Source organism: Muntiacus reevesi, chromosome 17 (genome assembly GCF_963930625.1).
Source record: "Muntiacus reevesi chromosome 17, mMunRee1.1, whole genome shotgun sequence".
Classification (NCBI taxonomy): Eukaryota; Metazoa; Chordata; class Mammalia; order Artiodactyla; family Cervidae; genus Muntiacus; species Muntiacus reevesi.
The window spans coordinates 23322111-23341371 of NC_089265.1; the positions used below are offsets into that span (position 1 = coordinate 23322111).

A 19261-nucleotide genomic window follows, 5' to 3' on the forward strand; every position below is an offset into this window, starting at 1 on the left:
GGGTATGCAATCCAAACATTTTAGCGACTCCCCACTGGTTCAGAGAACAGATGTTAAGTGAAACAGACCTGCAGCCCATTCTTGTAGCCTCCATTTTTTGTCTTTATGACCCAAACACCTCATTTTGCTTCTTCATCTGTCTAAAGGAAACAATAAGAGTGCCTAGTTCATCAAGTTCACTTTGAGAATGAGATCAGCTAATGGAGGTGAAGGATATAGCACATTGACCAGCGTATACTAAGTTCTCAAGAAACGATAGCAGTTAATCCCTTTAGTTGGAAAGGATGTGAGAACGCCATTCCTTCCAGAAACTTTGAAGGAATGTACGTCAAACATCTTTGGTTCGGTTGTGTGTGATGCTATGACAGACGAGGTGAGGAGCTTGCCTTGCGTTTCTGAGCACTCACGGCATCTTTGTCTGGTTCCTCTGCTCAGGTGAAGCCGCGTCTGCAGCGGGGCGGAAGTTCCGCCTCCCTCCACAACAGTCTCATGAGGAACAGCATCTTTCAGCTCATGATACACACCCTTGACCCACTGGCTGAAGGTAAGCGTCAGGCTTTGGTTTGGGGCCTTGTTTGGGGCAGAGGGAAAGGCTATGAACAGGCCCCTGTTCATAAAACATGTTTGTGCTTCCCTCACAAACCCACTAATGTCCTCGTGTGTCACCTCTGCCAGAGGCAGCCCCAGCCCTTCCGGGCGCTTTTTCTACCACCGCCCAGTTCACCATCAGAGATTCTTGTACCAGGAACAGGAGCGGAGGTCCGTTTACTGATTCTGTCCTTTGATGCCTCCAGCATAAATACCAGTTTGTTACCAGGCAGAGCAGACAAAAGAGCTTTTTCTCTCCCTTCCAGCTGGAATGACAGTTCTTTTTCATCATCCTCCTCAGTTTCAAAATGAAATTGTGTATCAGGATAAGTTGATAAATTGTGTATCTTTAAAAAAGAGAGAGGGAGACAAGAACTCCATGACTTAGCAAGGCTGGAATTAGTTTGGGGAATGATGCTCACTGCAGAACACTAATGTTGTACCTAGTCTTTGGCAATTGGAAGATGAGGGGGTAAGCTTCTAAACACCTAAAGAGCACTCTCTAAGATAACTGCTTAGGATCAGGCTGAAGAACCACCCTGGTTCACCTCCTAGAGTCATCATATAAACCATCACCAAGAGTCTAGTATTGTGTTCTTCCAGTTATACTCACAAGGAAGCCAGATACATTGTGCTTTTTTAATTGCATAAGTATGCTTTTAAAAAAAATAATTTTTCAAGGAAGTAGGTATCTGATGCATCAGATAAATATCGGAGTTAGACCACTAGCAAAAGGCTCGAATATTGCCAGGTCTTCTGTTGTACCTTCATCCCTGGACCTTACAATTAAGCCTGATGTTACACAGGGGCGAATAACCTGGAAACAGGTCTCTGCCAGTGAATGAACACATGGGATGAGATTAATAAATCATATCACACAAATCAGAGCTCTTTACCAATGTAAAGCTTTGCTAAGTAATTTCATGAGTCCAGATGAAATCAAGAAAACCCTGGGATGTCAAGAGAGTCTCCCCAGGTCCTGTCTCCCCTCACTGGACCTTCACCCAGGATAATGAGTGAGGATCACAGGCTCACCCTCACTGTGGAGCACTGCAGTCATAACACATTTCCACCCTGTGGCCCAGAGAGTTGCATAGCTGATGTGATGTTTTCCAGGGAGCCTTTCTTCATCTCTCCTGGGTTCTGTTTACTCAGGGGCAGTCGTTTGCCAGGAACATCCTAAATATCATTACTCTCTTTACCAGAGGCCCATGTGACAAGGAAATTAGCCCTGGTCACTAGCCTTCTTTCCCCTCCACTGCTCAGGGTCACCCCCAGAGAAATGATCTCAGTGAGTGAGGGGATCCCAGGGCAACCTCCTGCCGTCCACAAAGCAGCTGTGTGACTGGGCAACTTAGAGCCTCTCTCGTATCTCATTCCTTCATCTCCAGCAATAGTTACCTCAGTCTAGTAATTTTATAATCGGCAAAGTATTTTCACACCTGTGAATCTATGCTTTCTAATAACTCTTCACAGCTAACATTAATATTTTAATTTCATAAAGTAGGGCACCTTCTCTCGCTGCGAGCTCTTCATTCCAACCATCTTTACAGCTTTCTAGCTGATCTTCCACTCTCTCCATTGCCTCCTTCCTTGCATATTTTCCACCTTGCAGCCCAAGTAATCTTCTTAAAAAGTAAATCAAATTGTGTCACTCCTACTAACCTGCAGCGGCTTCCCATGGCTCATAGGAAAATGGTGAAATACTTGCCATGGTCTACACCATCTGTCTCATTCTCCAAACTCACTTTGACTTAACTTTGTGTTAGCTAGACAGATGCCTTCTGTCCTAAAATAGATATGTCTTTCCTGCCTCAGAGTCTTTGCTTAGACTGTTCCCTCCACCCAAAATACTTTTCCTTCTCCCAGTTTCTTCCTCTTTCCCCTGCTTTATTTTTGCCCAATCTTCAGTACTTTGTGTAAATGACACCTCCTGACCATCCAGTATAAATGAGGGCACCAGTTGTCATCTCTCAGGGCATCCTTTAATTTGTCTTTGTTGCCCACTTTACAAGTTGTATGATTATTTGTTTACTACCTCTCTCCCCTAGGACACAGTAAATTTCTAGAAAACAGGGATTCTATTTATTTACCAGTTGTCCCCAAGGTCTAACAGGCTACCTGGTACATAGTAGCTGCTATGGCTTAGAACGATTAAGTCACCTGGCCATAGTCATGCCCTGATAGTCACACAGTTTCAAAGCTTTCTAAAACTCCATAGGTTTAAGGTTGTTTCTTGGTTATTTTGAGCTACCATCTTCCCCACCATTACCCAGAAGAGCAGGTGCAAGAAGAAATGAACTATCTTACCTGCCCCAACTCAATTATGAACAAGAGACTGAGTATACTTATTTCTGGCAAGGCATGTTATATAGGAATTGAGGACAGACTCCAGAGCCGGACTCTGGCTCCAAATCCTAGTTCTGCATTTACTAGCTGTGTGACCTTGGATAAGTTACTTAACCTTTCTGTACCTCAATTTCCTCATCTGTAAAAATCAGGATGATATATAATAATGTCTACATCTTAAGGTTGTTATAAGGACTAAAGGAGTTCAATATACATTAAGCATTTAACACATTGCCTAGCAGATTGTAAGTACCATACAGGTTTGGAATTACTGTTTCATTACATTGAAAAATAATACAGCATATGAATATTTTAATTTAAAAAATTCAAGAGGCTGTGGTGAGACTTTCTGGTGGCTCAGTGGAAAAGAATTCACCTGCTAATGCAGAAGACACAGGTTCAGTCCCTGGTTCGAAAAGATCCCACGTGCCATGGAGCAATTAAGCCTGTGTACCACAGCTATTGAGCCTGTGCCTGGAACCCGTGCTCCACAACAAGAGAAACCACCACAATGGGAAGCCTGCTCACTGCAACTAGAGAGTAGCCCCCACTCACCACAACTAGAGAAAAGCCCACACAGCAACGAAGACCCAGTGCAGCCAAAAATAAATACATAAAATTTTTGGGGGGGAAGACTATGATGAAAAATATAAGTCTTCCTCCTCCAACAAATTCCCAGTTTTCTCCAGTTCCCCAGTTCTTTCAGAGGCAATGACTGCTACCAATTTCTTGGGGTTCATTCCCGAGATGATGTGTATATATATATAAAACTCTGTGTGTGTGTGTGTGTGTGTGTGACCTTGCCCATAGGTCTCCACAATCTAAATTTCCGTGGTTTTTGTCTGAGGGAGTTCAGTTTCTGATAGGGCTTGTTTTTGTCTTTCTATCTGGTGGGAAGGTTATGCTTTGCTTCAGTGAGATAAGAGAGGGTGACTCCGGGTTGTCTCGGAGTCAGGCCATCCATGATTTTCTAAAACACCTGGTCCTTGTAGGGCTGTACTGCAATTAAAGTGTTTGTTCCTGCTGTAGCAAGGTGTGCCATCTAAATCCAGGCACCTCCTTTCAAGGTGAAGCTCTCCCTGAAAGACGTGGAGTGCTCCAATGGCATGAATCTGGGAGAATGCAGAGAGCCATAATCAGTTCTGGATTTGAATGATTAGAAAATATGGAAAGTACTTCAGTGCTTTCAAATTGCTCCACAGCACGTTGCCAAGAAAGCAGATTGCTCCAGTATTTTTCCCCCAAAAAATTCACAATCATTTCCCATTCCAAGAACATTCCAAGCTCTCAGAAATAGTCATCTCTCTTTTTGTTTGCATCTAATCACTTGAACTCACACATCCTCATGCCAAACTGTCACCTCTTAACAATATAGAGCATGCTGGTTACGTCACCAGGTTGATGGCATGAACACTGCAGTGGCTTCTCTGTTGCACTGGTTGATGTTCCTGGCATCTGCCTTGCTGGGTCGTGCATTGGCATAGCATGGCAGACAGTCCCTTTTCATAAGGGACGTTTTCAACACCATCCGGGACAGATGACCTATGAAAAGACATTTCTCATCTGTGCCATTCAGGTATCAATCCAGTGATGGAGCCTTTGCTAAAAGCTTTAATTGGTGGTTGCTTCAGCCTCTGAGCCTGAGTCACAAGATCCAGCAGTGTTTGTGTTTCTTATCTATTGATATGTAACAAAGCACGCAAGACTTAGTGATTTAAAACCACCCCCATATCATTCCTGCTCATAATTTCATGGATCAGGAATTTGGGTGATTCAGGGATCAGCAAGGTGATTCTTCTGTTCCATGTGGTATCAGTTGGAGGTCAGTTGATGCTATTCAGCTAGGAGATGGGCAGGTTAATGGCTCCAAAAGGGCCTTGCTCACATGTCTGCTCTGTCTGCCACCTTTGAAGGCATAGCTGGGAGGCTGGGTTCAGCTGGGTGCCCCCCCCCCCCATGTTGTCACAGGGCTTTTCCACTTGCTTGGTCTTCTCATACAGTGGCTGAGAGCTCCATCAGCAAACCATCCAAGAGGCCCATGACCTAGCCTGGGAAGTCCCAGAATGTCACTTCTATTATGGTCTAACACTAGTCACACCATCCCAGAGGCCAGACCAGACTCAAGACACAGAGGAGGAGATTCCACCTCTGTATGGGAAGATACCAGAGAATTTGAACCACCTTTTGTCTAACCCAGCCTGTTTCAGGGACACACATCACTGAGTGGTTCATCCGTCCATGGTTCAGTGGCATTTTCTGGGCAAACTACACAGTGTGGAGGGGACAAAGCCATAGGCAACCTGCTTTGGGTGAGAAGACAGTACAGTTGTCTTTTTTAAAATCAGAAAAACCTTAGTGTTCCCAGAAGTAGACGTCCACTTACATCACATGGGCTGGAACAGGGCTGTGTGACCACCCTGACCTACAAAGGAAACAGAAGTGGGCTCTCTGCCCCCTCAAACATGAAACTCCATGGTCAACCCCAGTGAAAGTCAAAGGGTTCCCTTTCTCCTTCTCATCCTTAGTAACCTTCATCCTGTCTTTTCAAGTTCCTGATTTACAAAGAGATACAATGTTCCCCTTCTTCCCCCCTTTTAAAACATTTTCTGGTGGCCTCTGAGTCCAAATTTTATACAGTGGCCCCGAATCCTCCCCCAGCAAAAGCACGTCCCAATGCTTGACATCTAAGGAGCCTGGTTACCCCAAGACATAGGCGAAATCATGCCCTACCTCAGTTCAAAACCATCTCACCAGCAGGAAAAGGCCTAGTTTTTGTGGTGGCCCTAAGGCCCCCTGTGACCTGCCTCTCTTCTTTCCTCCCTCCTTCCCCACTCTCTTTTTCCCCCCTCCAGTCCTCTCCTCCTCTTTCTCTGCCCTTCTCTCCTTCCTCTCGTGTATCATTCCCTTTGCTCCACTCCTCTGATTGACTAGCAGCTCCTCACAAACTCCCAGCATCCTCCTGCCTCAGGGCCTTTGCACATGTTCTGTCTTCCTCCATCCAAATGACATGTTCTCGTCTTTCTCCATCCTGCTTTCCCTTCCTTCAAGTCAGCATACACATGTCACCTGATGAGAAAGATCTGACTCAGTCAGACTTTGAAAAACAGCAAAATCAAAACCATGATAATAAAGCAGAGTTCTGGACCTTCCTTGCCCTGCAATACATTTGTCCATAAACACCATGAATATATTTATTTGTTATTTGTTTCCTGTCTCTACCCTTACACCTTGGACAGGGCAGACACTCCTCTGTTTGCAGGGCCTGGTCTACATGGATCCCAATCCCTGTTTGTTGAGTGGATTGAATAAGTGCTTGCTTATATAATGTTTCTGCTGAAAAACATATGACTAGCCATGTAGATTATCTTAATCCATGCTCTGTCAAAAGACTCTTTGGATGTGACCCACAAAGTCCTATTCAGTTAATGGTTGTCTCTGCAGTAGTGAGAAGCAATCATGTCTCCTTCCTTGTGGAATTTCAAATGTTTTCATCATAACAGCAATTTTATTATCAGTAGCAAAGTTTAACAAATAAGTGTACTTGATGCCTTAGAAACACAAGAGCAGGATAATACTGTGTTAGCCTAGGTGGCTTGTAATTGAATTGAAGGATTATTTAACCTCAGGGCACAAGACAGTTTAGAACAGCAGGTCCCCAGGCCTGATGTGTGTTTCTCTTCAGACCATTTTCATGACAAAAATCTTCAGAATCCTGTAATGAGATATCTGAAAATGACACCATACTCACAGTACGATACCTGCCTTCTTTGCTATTAAAAGACAGACAAGCTTCCCCCACGGTAAATTCACTTCACGTCACACTCTGGGTCTCTGCTGTCACTTTCCAGCCAACACATTTATGTTGCTTTCGTTTAAATGGACTGGAAGGGTGTCCTGAGAGCCTTTCCCCTGCCTTTCCGAAGGGACAGTTTTGGTCCCTCATTTTCCTCCCACTAAGATCCTGTGACATCCTGATGGCATCTCTGCTTTATCAGTCTAACTCAGGCAATGCAAGGTGACGTGAATTCCAGGACATCTTGATCATAAAGCCTCACAAATGAGTAGCCACTATTTATTGTTTCCCCATCTTCCCTGTACCCTAGATTATAAGTTTTCAAACTTGTTTCTCAGTAACAGCATAACCTTTTGCTCAAAGGGATTCCCACTCAATTGCTTTCATATAAACCATCAATGTCAAACATAAAATAAATAAAGACCCACTCAACAAAATACAACAAAACCAAAAAGTGCCAGGGATTAACCCAAAGAAAATGTTTAACTTTAGTGCAAAAACAGTAGTCATTTCTGAAGAACATGGAAGATGATCTAAATAAATGTTGGTATATTATAAAAATATCAGTTCTCCCCAAATGGAACTCTAAATGCAACTTAATCCTAATTGAAATCCCAAAAATATGTTTATGGAACTTCAGAATTTGACTTTGAAATTTATATAGAATAAGCAGGAAGAGCAAAGGCACTTTTAACAAAGAACAAAAATGGAAAATACACCCAGCAGAGATCAAGATGTATCATGGAGCAACAGCTTTTGGGTGCTCTGGTTGAAGGATTTGGGAGGAAGGGGAGGAGGCTGGACCAGAAGCAACCAGGATCTCCCCAGAGGCGGCCCTTGGGGAGCAGGAGGAAGCTGTGAGCACCTGCGCTGTGGGGTCCACCAGCTCTGGCTGAAGCACTGGGGGATGGGAGAGGGGCTTCCTGAAGCGCTAGAATCAGCCCTGTGATGGAGCAAGGCCCTCATTCCCGAGGTGGTGAAAGCACACACATTCACGGAATCAACATCACATCCTGACAAGTGCGGATTAATAAACCCAACAGAGAGGCCCGGCTGGTGTGCAAAAAAAAGCGGAAGCTGTCAGGGCAGGTGAACTGCGCTTGCCAGGTCTTTAGGAACGTCATCCTAGGTGTGAACCTGAGGGCAGGGCCCTCAGGAAAGGGTGCCTTCAGAGAAAGTGCCCTTCAAGAGCAGTTCTCAAAGGCAGTGAGGAACATGGGCAGGCAGAGAAGGTGGTGAGGAATCGAGGGCAATGGAGGTGGCTGGAGAAACCCAAGCTATGCATGGTTGGCCTAACCGAGCCAGGGCTTCTTTGAGATGAGCGGGCATGTGACCATTTGCCTGCTTGAATGCTCCAGCGGGCTCTCCTGTCCAAGGGCACTTGCAATGTGTCTGGGTGTGTCTGTCTGTGTGTGTGTGTGTTTGTGTGTCTGTGTATCCATGTGGCTCTGTTTGGATGTCTGTGTATATGTGTATATATGTATCTGTGTCTACATGTCTGTGTGTATGTGTGTGTGTCTGTGTGTGTGTCTATATCTGAGTGTGTGTGTCTGTGTATGCCTCTACCATAACTATGTGTGTGTCATTGAAGTGCCAGAAACTAAAGGCCTAAGATGATGCTGAAGAGAAAAAACAAGAGATCGGAGCTTTCGAAGTGCTTATTACTCAGTGCCACACACCTGAGAGTCACCTCCTGTCTTTCTCCAATCAGTGTCTACGGGATGTATTGCATTTTACCTCTGAGGAAACTGAGGATCAGAGAGGTGACATTACTTGCTCATGGTCACCCAGCTCCAAAGTCTGCCTTCAGAGCTTGAACACTTTGCACTCACACAGGAGTAGCCATGTGTCCATCTCCCATACCTACAGCCAGACATCTGTCTTATTTTGTAAAACCACTTCAGTGCTTCAACATTGATGTTTAGTGTTAACTTGAAGCTGACACGAAGATTAAACTTTTACTTGCTTGCTGCGTTTTCTTTTTTTCTCACCCAACAGCAGAACTTATTTCCCCAGCTTCTGTTTTTAAAAATGGCTTCAATATGCACTTTCAAAAATTGTCATTTGATCCTAGAAGAAAGTCATTTTCATGCCTATTTGATTCAAAATGTGGAGACGTTTTCCCTGAAAGGCAGTATTGTAACCTTTCTTTCCGTCCCAAATCGTGGATCAGTTTAAATTAGCGAGAAAGATGCTTGTGTGCTGCCTCAACTGGTGAGTGGACAGGCAACAGGAGTGAAAATCTTCACTGGGAAAGAATAAAATGCAATCTGCTGGCTTTGTTTTTAATAAGATGACAGCCATTTAAATGCCTGGATAGAGGAAGGCAGGCTATTAATGCCTCTCATAGTGCAAATGCAGGGACAAGTTAAATAGCTCCTCTCTTTGGGGAATAGTAGAGCATTACTCTCAGATTTGAACATCAAAGATGGTCGAAATTGAATCTCTCTTTGTGTTGTACACATTACAAATACATTTCATTTGGGGCATGAAGAGAAAGTGAATGGTCTCCCTGAAATGAATGCTTTTGAGGGTAGAAATAGTTTCCCTATCTCTCTCTCTCTCTCTCTCTCTCTCTCTCTCTCTCTCTCTCTCTCTCCAGTCTCAGGTTTGCCTTCAAGTCAAGTCCACAAAAGTCTGTGACCAAATTATTGACTTGATGCCATTTGAAAGTACACACTGCACACAGAAAGGAAAAAGCAATGAGGCATCCATTCAGTTATAGTTTCATCTTTGTGCTCTTGAACTTATCACATGCTCTAGAGATGCAGTTAGAACTCCTTCAGAGGGGGGACCCAGAGTTTCCCAAGCAGCTGCCACAGCGATGATGCCCCCAAAGGATGGGGCAATCAGTGAAGGTGGAAAATGACTTTAATTTTGTCAGTGATGGCCTGTTCCAAAAGCGTGTTGATGTAGTGACATCATTCAAAGGGGTTTTCTCTCAAATGAAACACTAAAGACGTCTCTGCTTTGTTCCATCGATAGCTGGGCCTCACGTCATGGAGTGCAAGTTGGACGATTTGCATTCAGTTTGGAGACACTTCTCCCTGACGGCAGTCAGGTTTCTTGCTAGTGTGTCTCTTGGTCTGGGATTTGCACCATGCCATGCACTCACCTCTGGGTGTTGTCATACTGTAAAAACAAATCCTCAAGCTGCTGTCAGGGTCCATTTCTCTCCTAATCTCATGATAGCAGAGCCACCAAATCCTGCCTCTTCACCTCAGCCATTGAGAAGAATCTCGTGACCCATGTCAAACTGTCCTTTATAGGTTGTCTTGGGGCTCAGTGAGGCTATATGATACACACGTGTGCAGGAGCACACACATACACTCACATGAAGAGTGATCAGCGTTGTGGTTTATATAAACTTAAGGGTCTACAAATTTGTTTCCTGTTTGTGTGTATGGATTCGTGCATTCATTCATTCATAAAACACATTCCTATTGCAAGCTGATGTGAGTGGTCACCCCATGTGAGAACATTTCCCTTTACAAGCCCCCACTTTAGGTAAGTCTCTAGGCAAACAGAAGCCAGTGCTTGCCCAAGTCTAGTTAACTTCCTGAAAACCAGCATAAATGTCGTTGTTGTATCTGAGTTTTAGCAATGCAGCTGCTACAGCCTCTGTAGCTACTTGTGTGCTGGTAATTTCCCTCTGACTTCCCAGACTGGCAGCACTTAATCCCACATGGCCAATAGCAGAGGTAGCTTTGCTTCAACTCTAAGGACTTTAGGCCAGCACCACCATCACTGGCAGGAATTAAAAATCATGGTGAGTCCATCTAATTCCAGAAAACTCTGCATGATAAAAAGTCTCCTCTGGCATTTCTGGAAAAAACTTTACCCAATTGTTTATTTTCCTTTCCATGCATCCTGTTCCTATTCATGGGACAATAGGTCACACAGAGTTTCCTATCTAGTTGTTGTGGTTCAGTCACTAAGTCATGACTCTTTTGTGACCCCCCCTTGACTGTAACCCGTCAGGCTCCTCTGTTCATGGGATTTTCCAGGCAAGAATACTGGAGTGGGTTGCCATTTCCTCCTCCAGGGGATCTTCCCGACCCAGGAACCATATCTGCATCTCCTGCATTGGCAGGCAGATTCTTTACCACTGAGCCATCTAGAAAAGGTTACAAATTCTTTTCTTGACCTCAGGACTGTTCCCCATCTTCTTTGTGCTAGGGAGAATTAGAATGTGAGGAGCTGATCCTTGGAGCTTCAAGGTAGCATCTTGCAATATGCGCATTTAGACAGGCTGTCTCCCCTGCTGAGTGTGTTCATGGAGGCATCTTCCCACTAGGCTCTTGGGAGAGGGAATAGAGTATAGTCATTCAGCAGACACGTTGTGGAGTCAGCCACCTTGGTTTGAACCCCAGCTCTGCCACTTACTAGTTGTCTGACCTTGGGTGAGTTATTTAACATCTCTGTAACTCAGCTTCCTATAAATAGGAAAGATAAGAGCATCTATCTCTTAAGGCTATTGAGTATATCCAACGGAGTACTGTTTACAGAGCACATAGAATAGTGCCTGGTACATCTGTAGTTGCCAAAATGCTTTCAGTTCTTTTTTCTTTCTTGCACTTGTCATTTTCCAGGCAGTCTTCAAAGGTTCAGTAGTAAGTCATTGAATTATTTCATCTCCTTTTTCGCTTAAAAAGAAGTCTCTTCATCATGTACCAGTTTTTAGATCCTGCCATACCTGTCTATAAGATGGAAACTGGTCTTATTGGCAGTCTGGCTTTTAGTTGAGCAAAAGTTATCCTGAAGCTGAATAACTATACATTCTATATTTACAAGTTCTTCTGTTCTTTGTACAATGAGGAGTAAATCAACGTGACATGGTACTTGACTCATTTCCTTTCAATAACTTCAGCTTCCTCTGTGGTCTACAGCTTTTTGGCAGACTTTTAAAAAAAAATTCCTCTTTCCAACATATTGATTAAAAAAAAATCTGGAAAAGCAATTACTGTACTAATTTTTTAATCCTGGTGAAACATCCTTAGGCCACTGTTTATGTAATTAGGACTCATAACCTTCTGCAAGTCCCTGCCTTCTCCTACATCATCAGATCTCTGGTTCACAACAGGCATTTGCCATTTAATGTAAGGTGCATAATGGACTACTTGTGAAACATGTGTTAATTTTCTATGTTGTCTTTGCATCCTGGATTTTGAGTTCACTTGTATCTTCCCACTTTTTATGGTATTTAAGTAGGAATAATGGTAAATGGATTTCTACATCAATGAAATTTAGTGGATTGCATAAACATTCTTTGTACTTTGATCCTGTAATTTTTCATAATGTGGGGTGATGGTTTCTATTGTGGTAGGGAGCCAAGTATTCAATAAAGTGACATTCTGAACAGAACTGAAGTGCAGACTACAAAATTATAAGAGTAGTTTGAATTACTTCCCCTTCAGTGGCATTAATTTCCTTTGTCTTCCAGTCTTTTTCCCTCCATTTCATTCTGTTTCCAAATCTTCTTGCCTTCTCATTCTTCTCTCATCTCTTGCCCTTTTGTCCCTGTTGAATAGCTGACATTTGTTTGTCCATTTTATTGCTTTTCCTCCCCTCTTCTAGGACACTTTTCTGATATTTTTTGATGTTCAGTGCATCAGAGGGTAGAAACTCAGCTGTGCTGACCCGACGGCTGGACATAATTTAGCACTGATTCTCTCTGCCTGGCAGACTCTTCCGAATCCAGCCAGGCTGCAGGATGAGATCCAGGAGAACATCCAAATTGTTCTCTAGCCAGCATGCAGCATCCATTCCACACACCAGTCAGATTGTATTTTTTTTTTCTTTTTCATCTCCATTTCCAAGCTATTGCCGCCATTTTGTCTTCTATATGCTGAGTACTCTCGTGATGGTACTTTTGAATGTTGTAAATCCCCCTGAAACTGGTCTTATCGGCAGTCTGGCTTTTAGTTGAGCAAAAGTTATCCTGAAGCAATGAAGAGGATTCCAACAGTTGAGGCTACATGCATTTTCCCTTCGCAGACTTCCTGCAGAGATATTGAAGACAGAATAGTTGAAACTGTGGAGTTAAAACACTAAAATGGAAGGAGTCATAGGCATCCATACCAAAGGCAACCAGGCTAAGGAGGATTAACAGAGCACTATTAAGTAGAGATTTAATTCAATTCAACAGCATCTGAACACCTACAGAGTGCCAGGAACACTGCTGGGTGCTCAGTTAACGAAATGAGTATGTTGATTCCTTGCCCTAAAGGACAGAAAGCAAGTAGGTTAAGGTGCCTTTGATGAGCACACAGAAGGGTATACTTGAAACAGACACACTGGAGGGAGTGACTTACACTAGGGATGGGGGGGCATTCAGGAATACCGCCTGCAGGGGGGAACCTCCAGGTGATTCACTAGATCAGAAGATCTCATAAAATTCCAACACAAAAAGACAGGATGTGTGGGATTTAGAGAGATATGTTCATTTGTGTTTTGAAAGCCTTACACTGGTAACAATGTGAAAGATAGGTGAGAGGTGCCAGGACTAGACAGTAAATGGTAAGAAAGAGAAAGAGTAGCTGGTAAGAAATGAGAGTTCAAATAGGACTACTGCAGTAGCCTCAGCAAGGCTTCCAACTAAGGCAGGGACAGTAGGAATGGAACAGAAAAGACAGAATTGAGGCTGTTCAGGGTGGGATTGATAGGGCTTCATGACAGTATTTTTGGGCTTCCTTTGTGGCTCAGTAGGTAGAGAATCCACCTGCAATGAGGGAGACCTGGGTTCGGTCCCTGGGTTGGGAAGATCCCCTGGAGAAGGGAAAGGCTACCCACTCCAGTATTCTGGCCTGGAAAATGCCATGGACTGTATAGTTCATGGGGTCACAAAGAGTCGGACACAACTGAGCAACTTTCACTTTCATGACTGGTTGGGTTGTGGGTGTGACTGTAGAAGCATCAGCATCACTTAAAGCCCCACCCTTTAGATCTTAAGTTCAGTCAGTTCAGTTCAGTCGCTCAGTCATGTCCGACTCTTTGCAACCTCATGAATCGCAACATACCAGGCCTCCCTGTCCATCACCAACTCCCGGAGTCTACTCAAACTCATATCCATTGAGTCGGTGATGCCATCCAACCATCTCATCCTCTGTCATCCGTCCCCTTCTCTTCCTGCCCCCAATCCCTCCCAGCATCAGGGTCTTTTCCAATGAGTCAGCTCTTCGCATCAGGTGGCCAAAGTATTGGAGTTTCAGCTTCAGCATCAGTCCTTCCAATGAACCCCCGGGACTGATCTCCTTTAGGATGGACTGGTTGGATCTCCTTGCAGTCCAAGGAACTCTCAAGAGTCTTCTCCAACACCACAGTTCAAAAGCATCAATTCTTCGGTGCTCAGCTTTCTTCACAGTCCAACTCTCACATCCATACATGACCACTGGAAAAACCATAGCCTTGACTAGACGGACCTTTGTTGGCAAAGTAATGTCTCTGCTTTTTAATATGCTATCTAGGTTGGTTATAACTTTCCTTCCAAGGAGTAAGCATCTTTTAATTTCATGACTGCAATCACGATGTTAGTCATACGTAATTATAACCAAGCTCACATTTCTGTGAAAGAGAACAGTGGACTTATCTGTGTCAACTCAAAAAAATTCTTTTTAAAAAAGGATAGGGGAAGAGAATGGAACCTCTTGCCACTTTGAAGACTGAGCAATAAATGTGTGTGTATCCCCCCACCCCAAATTTGATAAGATTTAAGAAGAAAGTACCTTTTGCCTGATTTTGTAAACATAATCATTTCACTTACAGAGATGCAAAAATGCAAAGATGTAGATGTCATTAGTGAACATGTTAGCTTCTTAACCCCCTACCTATAGAGAGAACTTACTGAGAACATGTTTTAGAAGCTTGCTCTTAGAAGGGCTCAGAGAACATGTTTTAGAAACTTGCTATTAGAAGGGCTCAAACAGATTTTTCAAAATAAGAAATAAATTCCAAATGTTGCATAGATGGTATCTAATATTGTATATTCTTTGCTTTCAAACCGTATTCTTTCACTGTCTTTGACAATGTCATTTTCTCCCTGGAAACGCCAGCTGAAAAGTAAGAGAAGTGAAAAAATATTCAATATTCAGCCAGAATTCTGGATTGATGCCCATGGAGGCAATAATAATGAAAAATGGAGTGACTAACCCTGATTACTTACTATGTGCCAGGCACTGTGCTAAGCATTTTATATAGATTAACTCGTTCAATTTTCAGCATCATCCTATGAATCTGTTATACTACAAACTTAACTATATTATAACCTCTTCTATTATAACCATTTTACTGATAAAGATACTGAAAGTTACAGTAGTAAATAATTTGCCCCACGGCACAAGAGAAATAACAGATAGAGCCAGGTTCAAATCCAGGTTTGTTGGATCCCAGAATTCACTTTCTTAATCACTGAATAATACTACTTTGACAAACAGCTGGAATTTCATTTGCACTTCCCTTTTGAAAATCAAAACATATTATCTCTTTCCCTGCGTTGTACATTCTTTAAATAGTGCCAACAGTCTCCATGTATCTGATGTCATTACAAAAGAATATGACATTTATAGACTTCCTTTGGCGTGACATAACTAGTTATTATTTTTGTCATTTTTCTCCTTTTACCTTTTTCTTCTCCAGTATAAACTTGTGCAGAGAATGTTAGAACAAGGCTCTAATCCTGGGTGCCCACTTATTGTGACTATAATAAGTGAGCCTGAATCCACATCACTACTGGGCTTTGACCCAGTCATAGAATGATAGCTCCTACATACTGAGAATTTCCACTGTTCCTGGCATCACATAAAACCCCTTAGAGCAATGCAGTAAGGGAGTACTAGAATTAGCCCCATTTTTCAGATGAGGAAACTAAGGCTTTCAAGGCTAAGTATCATACTACCAAGGTCACACAGCTAATAAGAAGTAAACTCTGGATTAGAACTCACACCTCTTGACTCCAGAAATCATGCGGAGTGCCATAAGATCTCCTTGTTCATCTCCGTGGTGATAAGGGCTCCTGATACCAGCTTCACTCTGGTTTTGTGACAATCAGAAGGATGCTATGATGGGAGTTGCCTGATTTAGTTGAAGGGAAACTAATGAATGCTTTAAAGTGTCTTATAATTAATACCTATCACATACACAATGAATATTATTTGCCAGTTATGTGTTAGGTATCTGTAATATTTACCACAACCCTACAAGGCAGCTATTATTGTTCCCATCGTATATGAGTGTGAGAGCTGCATGTCAGAGAGGTTAGCTAACTTGCCCAAGCTCTCATGGCTGGTGAGTGGCAGAGCTAGTTGTCAAGTCAAAGTCTTGGGGTCGACAGTACAAATGATGGGACTGTCATGCTGTATCATTGCATGCTTTTATCCATCCCTTTGGGAAAAGGGAAGAACATTGTGACAAAGTACCAGTGTTTAAAGTTACCTTAGGATTGTTGAGACTTTTAATTACACAATTAAAAGGACACATAAATGTCCAGGAAATCTTTTTTTTCTAAACGACACTGTTTGGGGTTAATTCTCTTGCCTGGGTGGCTCATTGCTTTTCTTTAAAAATCCTTTCCAGAAACCTGCTTGTTCTCTCCTGTTTTCTTCCCCTCCCCAACCTACCTCAGAAGGGAAGCAGCAGAACAACTCTTCCTGGTTCCATTTTTCTTGTTTGATCATCCAGAGCATGTAAATTACAGTGAAATATGGCCTGAGTCAGCTCCTCACAGGACAGAAATCAGTAACCATTGATATTGCTAAGCAACACCGCAGAGGAGCAAGAGTGCAAATTAGGTGACAAATTTATAAGAAGTTGGAGTGTCTGGGGACTCTCTTGGGTGTTTCATTATGAACCATCTGGATGATCTGCAGTAATGACCACACATTATTGTTCACTGTTCAAGGATGATAATTCCCATATAATTATATGGCACCTCCCTCTGTGATCCTCACCTACCTTTCAGATTCTTTCACTGTGTTTTTCACAATCCAGATATTTCCCTGAAAAATAATTGGGAACAGTTACACCTAACGGACAGTGTTCATTCCTCTCCAAAATAAGATTTTTTTTAATTACTCTTTTGACTCATATGGTAGCATAGCTAGATGGCAAGAATGTGCAAAAAATAAAACAGTGTGTTAGTCATGGCCTACTAGCATTTCTGTTGGCCTGATGTGGACTTAGCCTTGGTGTCCCAGAGAAGCCTGAAGTGATGAGACTTGTAGTTTGCTCCTAAGTCAGAGATAAACACATTGTGGTACCTACACCAAGGGAGATAGGTAAGCCTCGAGGGAGATGAGGAAGGGAACCAAAGCCTTTGACTTTTGCAGAAGGGTAGCTGAGCAAGGACCCCTCCCAGTTCCAAAAGCCTCGCTGGTCTCACTTGTTCATTCATTCATTCATTCACTAATATTTATAAGAAAACTGGACTCACCATCCTGATTTTAAACCAAGCTGAGAGTGGTTTGCTTTTTTTAAAATTTGGAATTGGTTACCAACACTTAAGGTGCTTCCCTCGTGGCTCAGATTGTAAAGAAACTGCCTGCAATGTGGGAGACCTAGGTTTGATACCAGGAAGAAGATATCAGGATCTTCTTCGGTCAGGAAGATCCCCTGGAGAAGGGAATGGCAACCCATTCCAGTATTCTTGCCTGGAGAATTCCATGGACAGAGGAACCTGGCAGGCTACAGTCCATGGGTTCACAAACAGTCGGACACAACTGAACTACTAACACACACACATACACACACACACACACTCCAACATTTAAAAGTCAGGAATTTTCACATAAAAGTCCAGATATCTGGCTTCCCTTGAATAATCAGATCTCTCAACACTGTCCCAGGCTTTCCTCATGAAATGGGAGCTAAGAGGCTGTCACCCCCTTGTAGGCATTCACTGGCCACTTTTCCATAGTCCCTACCACTCCCTATTGTTGGCCTCGGTCCACTGACCTCACCTACACACCTGGCCCCTGTGGTTCATGGGTGCTTTATCAGAATGTTACTGTGCTCCAGGCACTGGGTCAGCTTCTGGGCATCTTTCTGATCCCTAATTTGGCCACCAATGTAGTATCAGTAGTTCTAAGGGACTGGGGCCTCAGAATGATTTCAGCAGTTTGACGTCAACAAGGGAATACATGTAGAGAGTAAGGGAGACCAAAACAAGAACAAAGAAAAACAAGTGTGCCTGAGTTTGCTGGAAGCTTGAAAAGGAAGCGTGAGTTTTTCATGAAGGGGCTGGATTCAGAAGGTGTGAAAATCAGGTGATAAATGTCTAAGAGGCAGTGGTGTATATAAGGACATAAATCCTACTTGACACTCAGTAGCTGAGGGAAGGTTACTCACAAGTTCAGCCTTTTATTTTCATTTGCAAACTTACTGCCTTGCTTCCAAAAGCCTAAGTGAGAGATTTTAATCCCACAGAAGAAAAAGAAGCACTCGTTAGCATAGATTTACAAAGAGTTGAATATGAGAACTCCATAGGACAAAATCACCTCTGTTTACACCTTGTGTATGACATAGATATGTTACCACATGTTGGGTATAGCTGTCCCCAGATAACTGTGTACTCAGGAGGCTCTTAGGGACGTTTAACACACAAACATTATTCCCCCACAGATTGCTAAGCAGAACTTCTGCAGTGAGTCAGTACTCTGAAAGCTTTTTTTGAGTGAGAATTTGAATTTGAAGGTTAAAATATTCCTTTTATTCTGACTTGAGTCTGAAGTGAGAATATGGTTGTTTCCTCATTTAACCTCCATCTCTTAAGGTTTTTTTTCTTTAACTTAAAAAAATTACTTGCCTTGACATGAACAATTGTTACAAAGGAGTAATGACAAAAGAAAGCCTTTTAATGGAAAGCAATTAATTTTGGTGGACCATACAGCCCTTTTTTAGGTAAAATCAAACAAAAAGCTTTAAATTGGGCTGACTTAGAAATATCTTTTAACTCAGAATACATATTGATTTTGACAAAAAATTTTCACACAGGGAGAGAAGAGAAACAAAGTCAATCCAAATCAAGCACTGTAGGAAACTTTAAAAAATTGTATGGATCTACAAATATAAATGTTATGTTTGTAGGGAGTGGAAATGACAGGAAATGGGAAATGACAAATATATAACTCCCATACTATTGATTCACAAAACTTCAATAATGAAAATAAATTCACAAATTAAAAAAAAAAAAGAAAACACCTTAGACTAAAATGTTAATACTGCCAAAGGTGGTTCTAGAAGTTAGCCAAGGCAGCCTTTCATTAAACTGAAAGTTTTCCTTTTGACATTCTTCCTTGTGTTTAAGGGAAGGCATCTGGGGAAGGAGGACAGTGGGTTCTTGACTTGCACATTTCAGGTATTGATACTGACATTGGTGCCCACTCACAGAGATAATGAGAGTCTGATAAGATTTAACAACTTCGTGCCGGGCTGAAATAGAGGTTCATGTTGGAACTTTGGCAGACAAGGAAGAGAGATGTCCATCGGCAGATGAATGGATAAGAAAACTGTGGTACATATACACAATGAAATATTACT

At 42.6% G+C, this 19261-nt stretch overlaps 1 protein-coding gene across 2 annotated transcripts in view; it reads left to right on the plus strand.

Annotated features, from left to right (window-relative positions):
* The window catches only part of SLC24A2 (solute carrier family 24 member 2), a 268489-nt gene that overhangs the window by 177932 nt on the left and 71296 nt on the right, over window positions 1-19261 (plus strand). For both annotated transcript variants that reach the window (XM_065908195.1, XM_065908196.1), the window contains exon 3: window positions 436-544. In XM_065908195.1, coding sequence (XP_065764267.1) covers window positions 436-544 — 109 coding nt within the window. The remainder of the gene's footprint in view (window positions 1-435; window positions 545-19261) is intronic.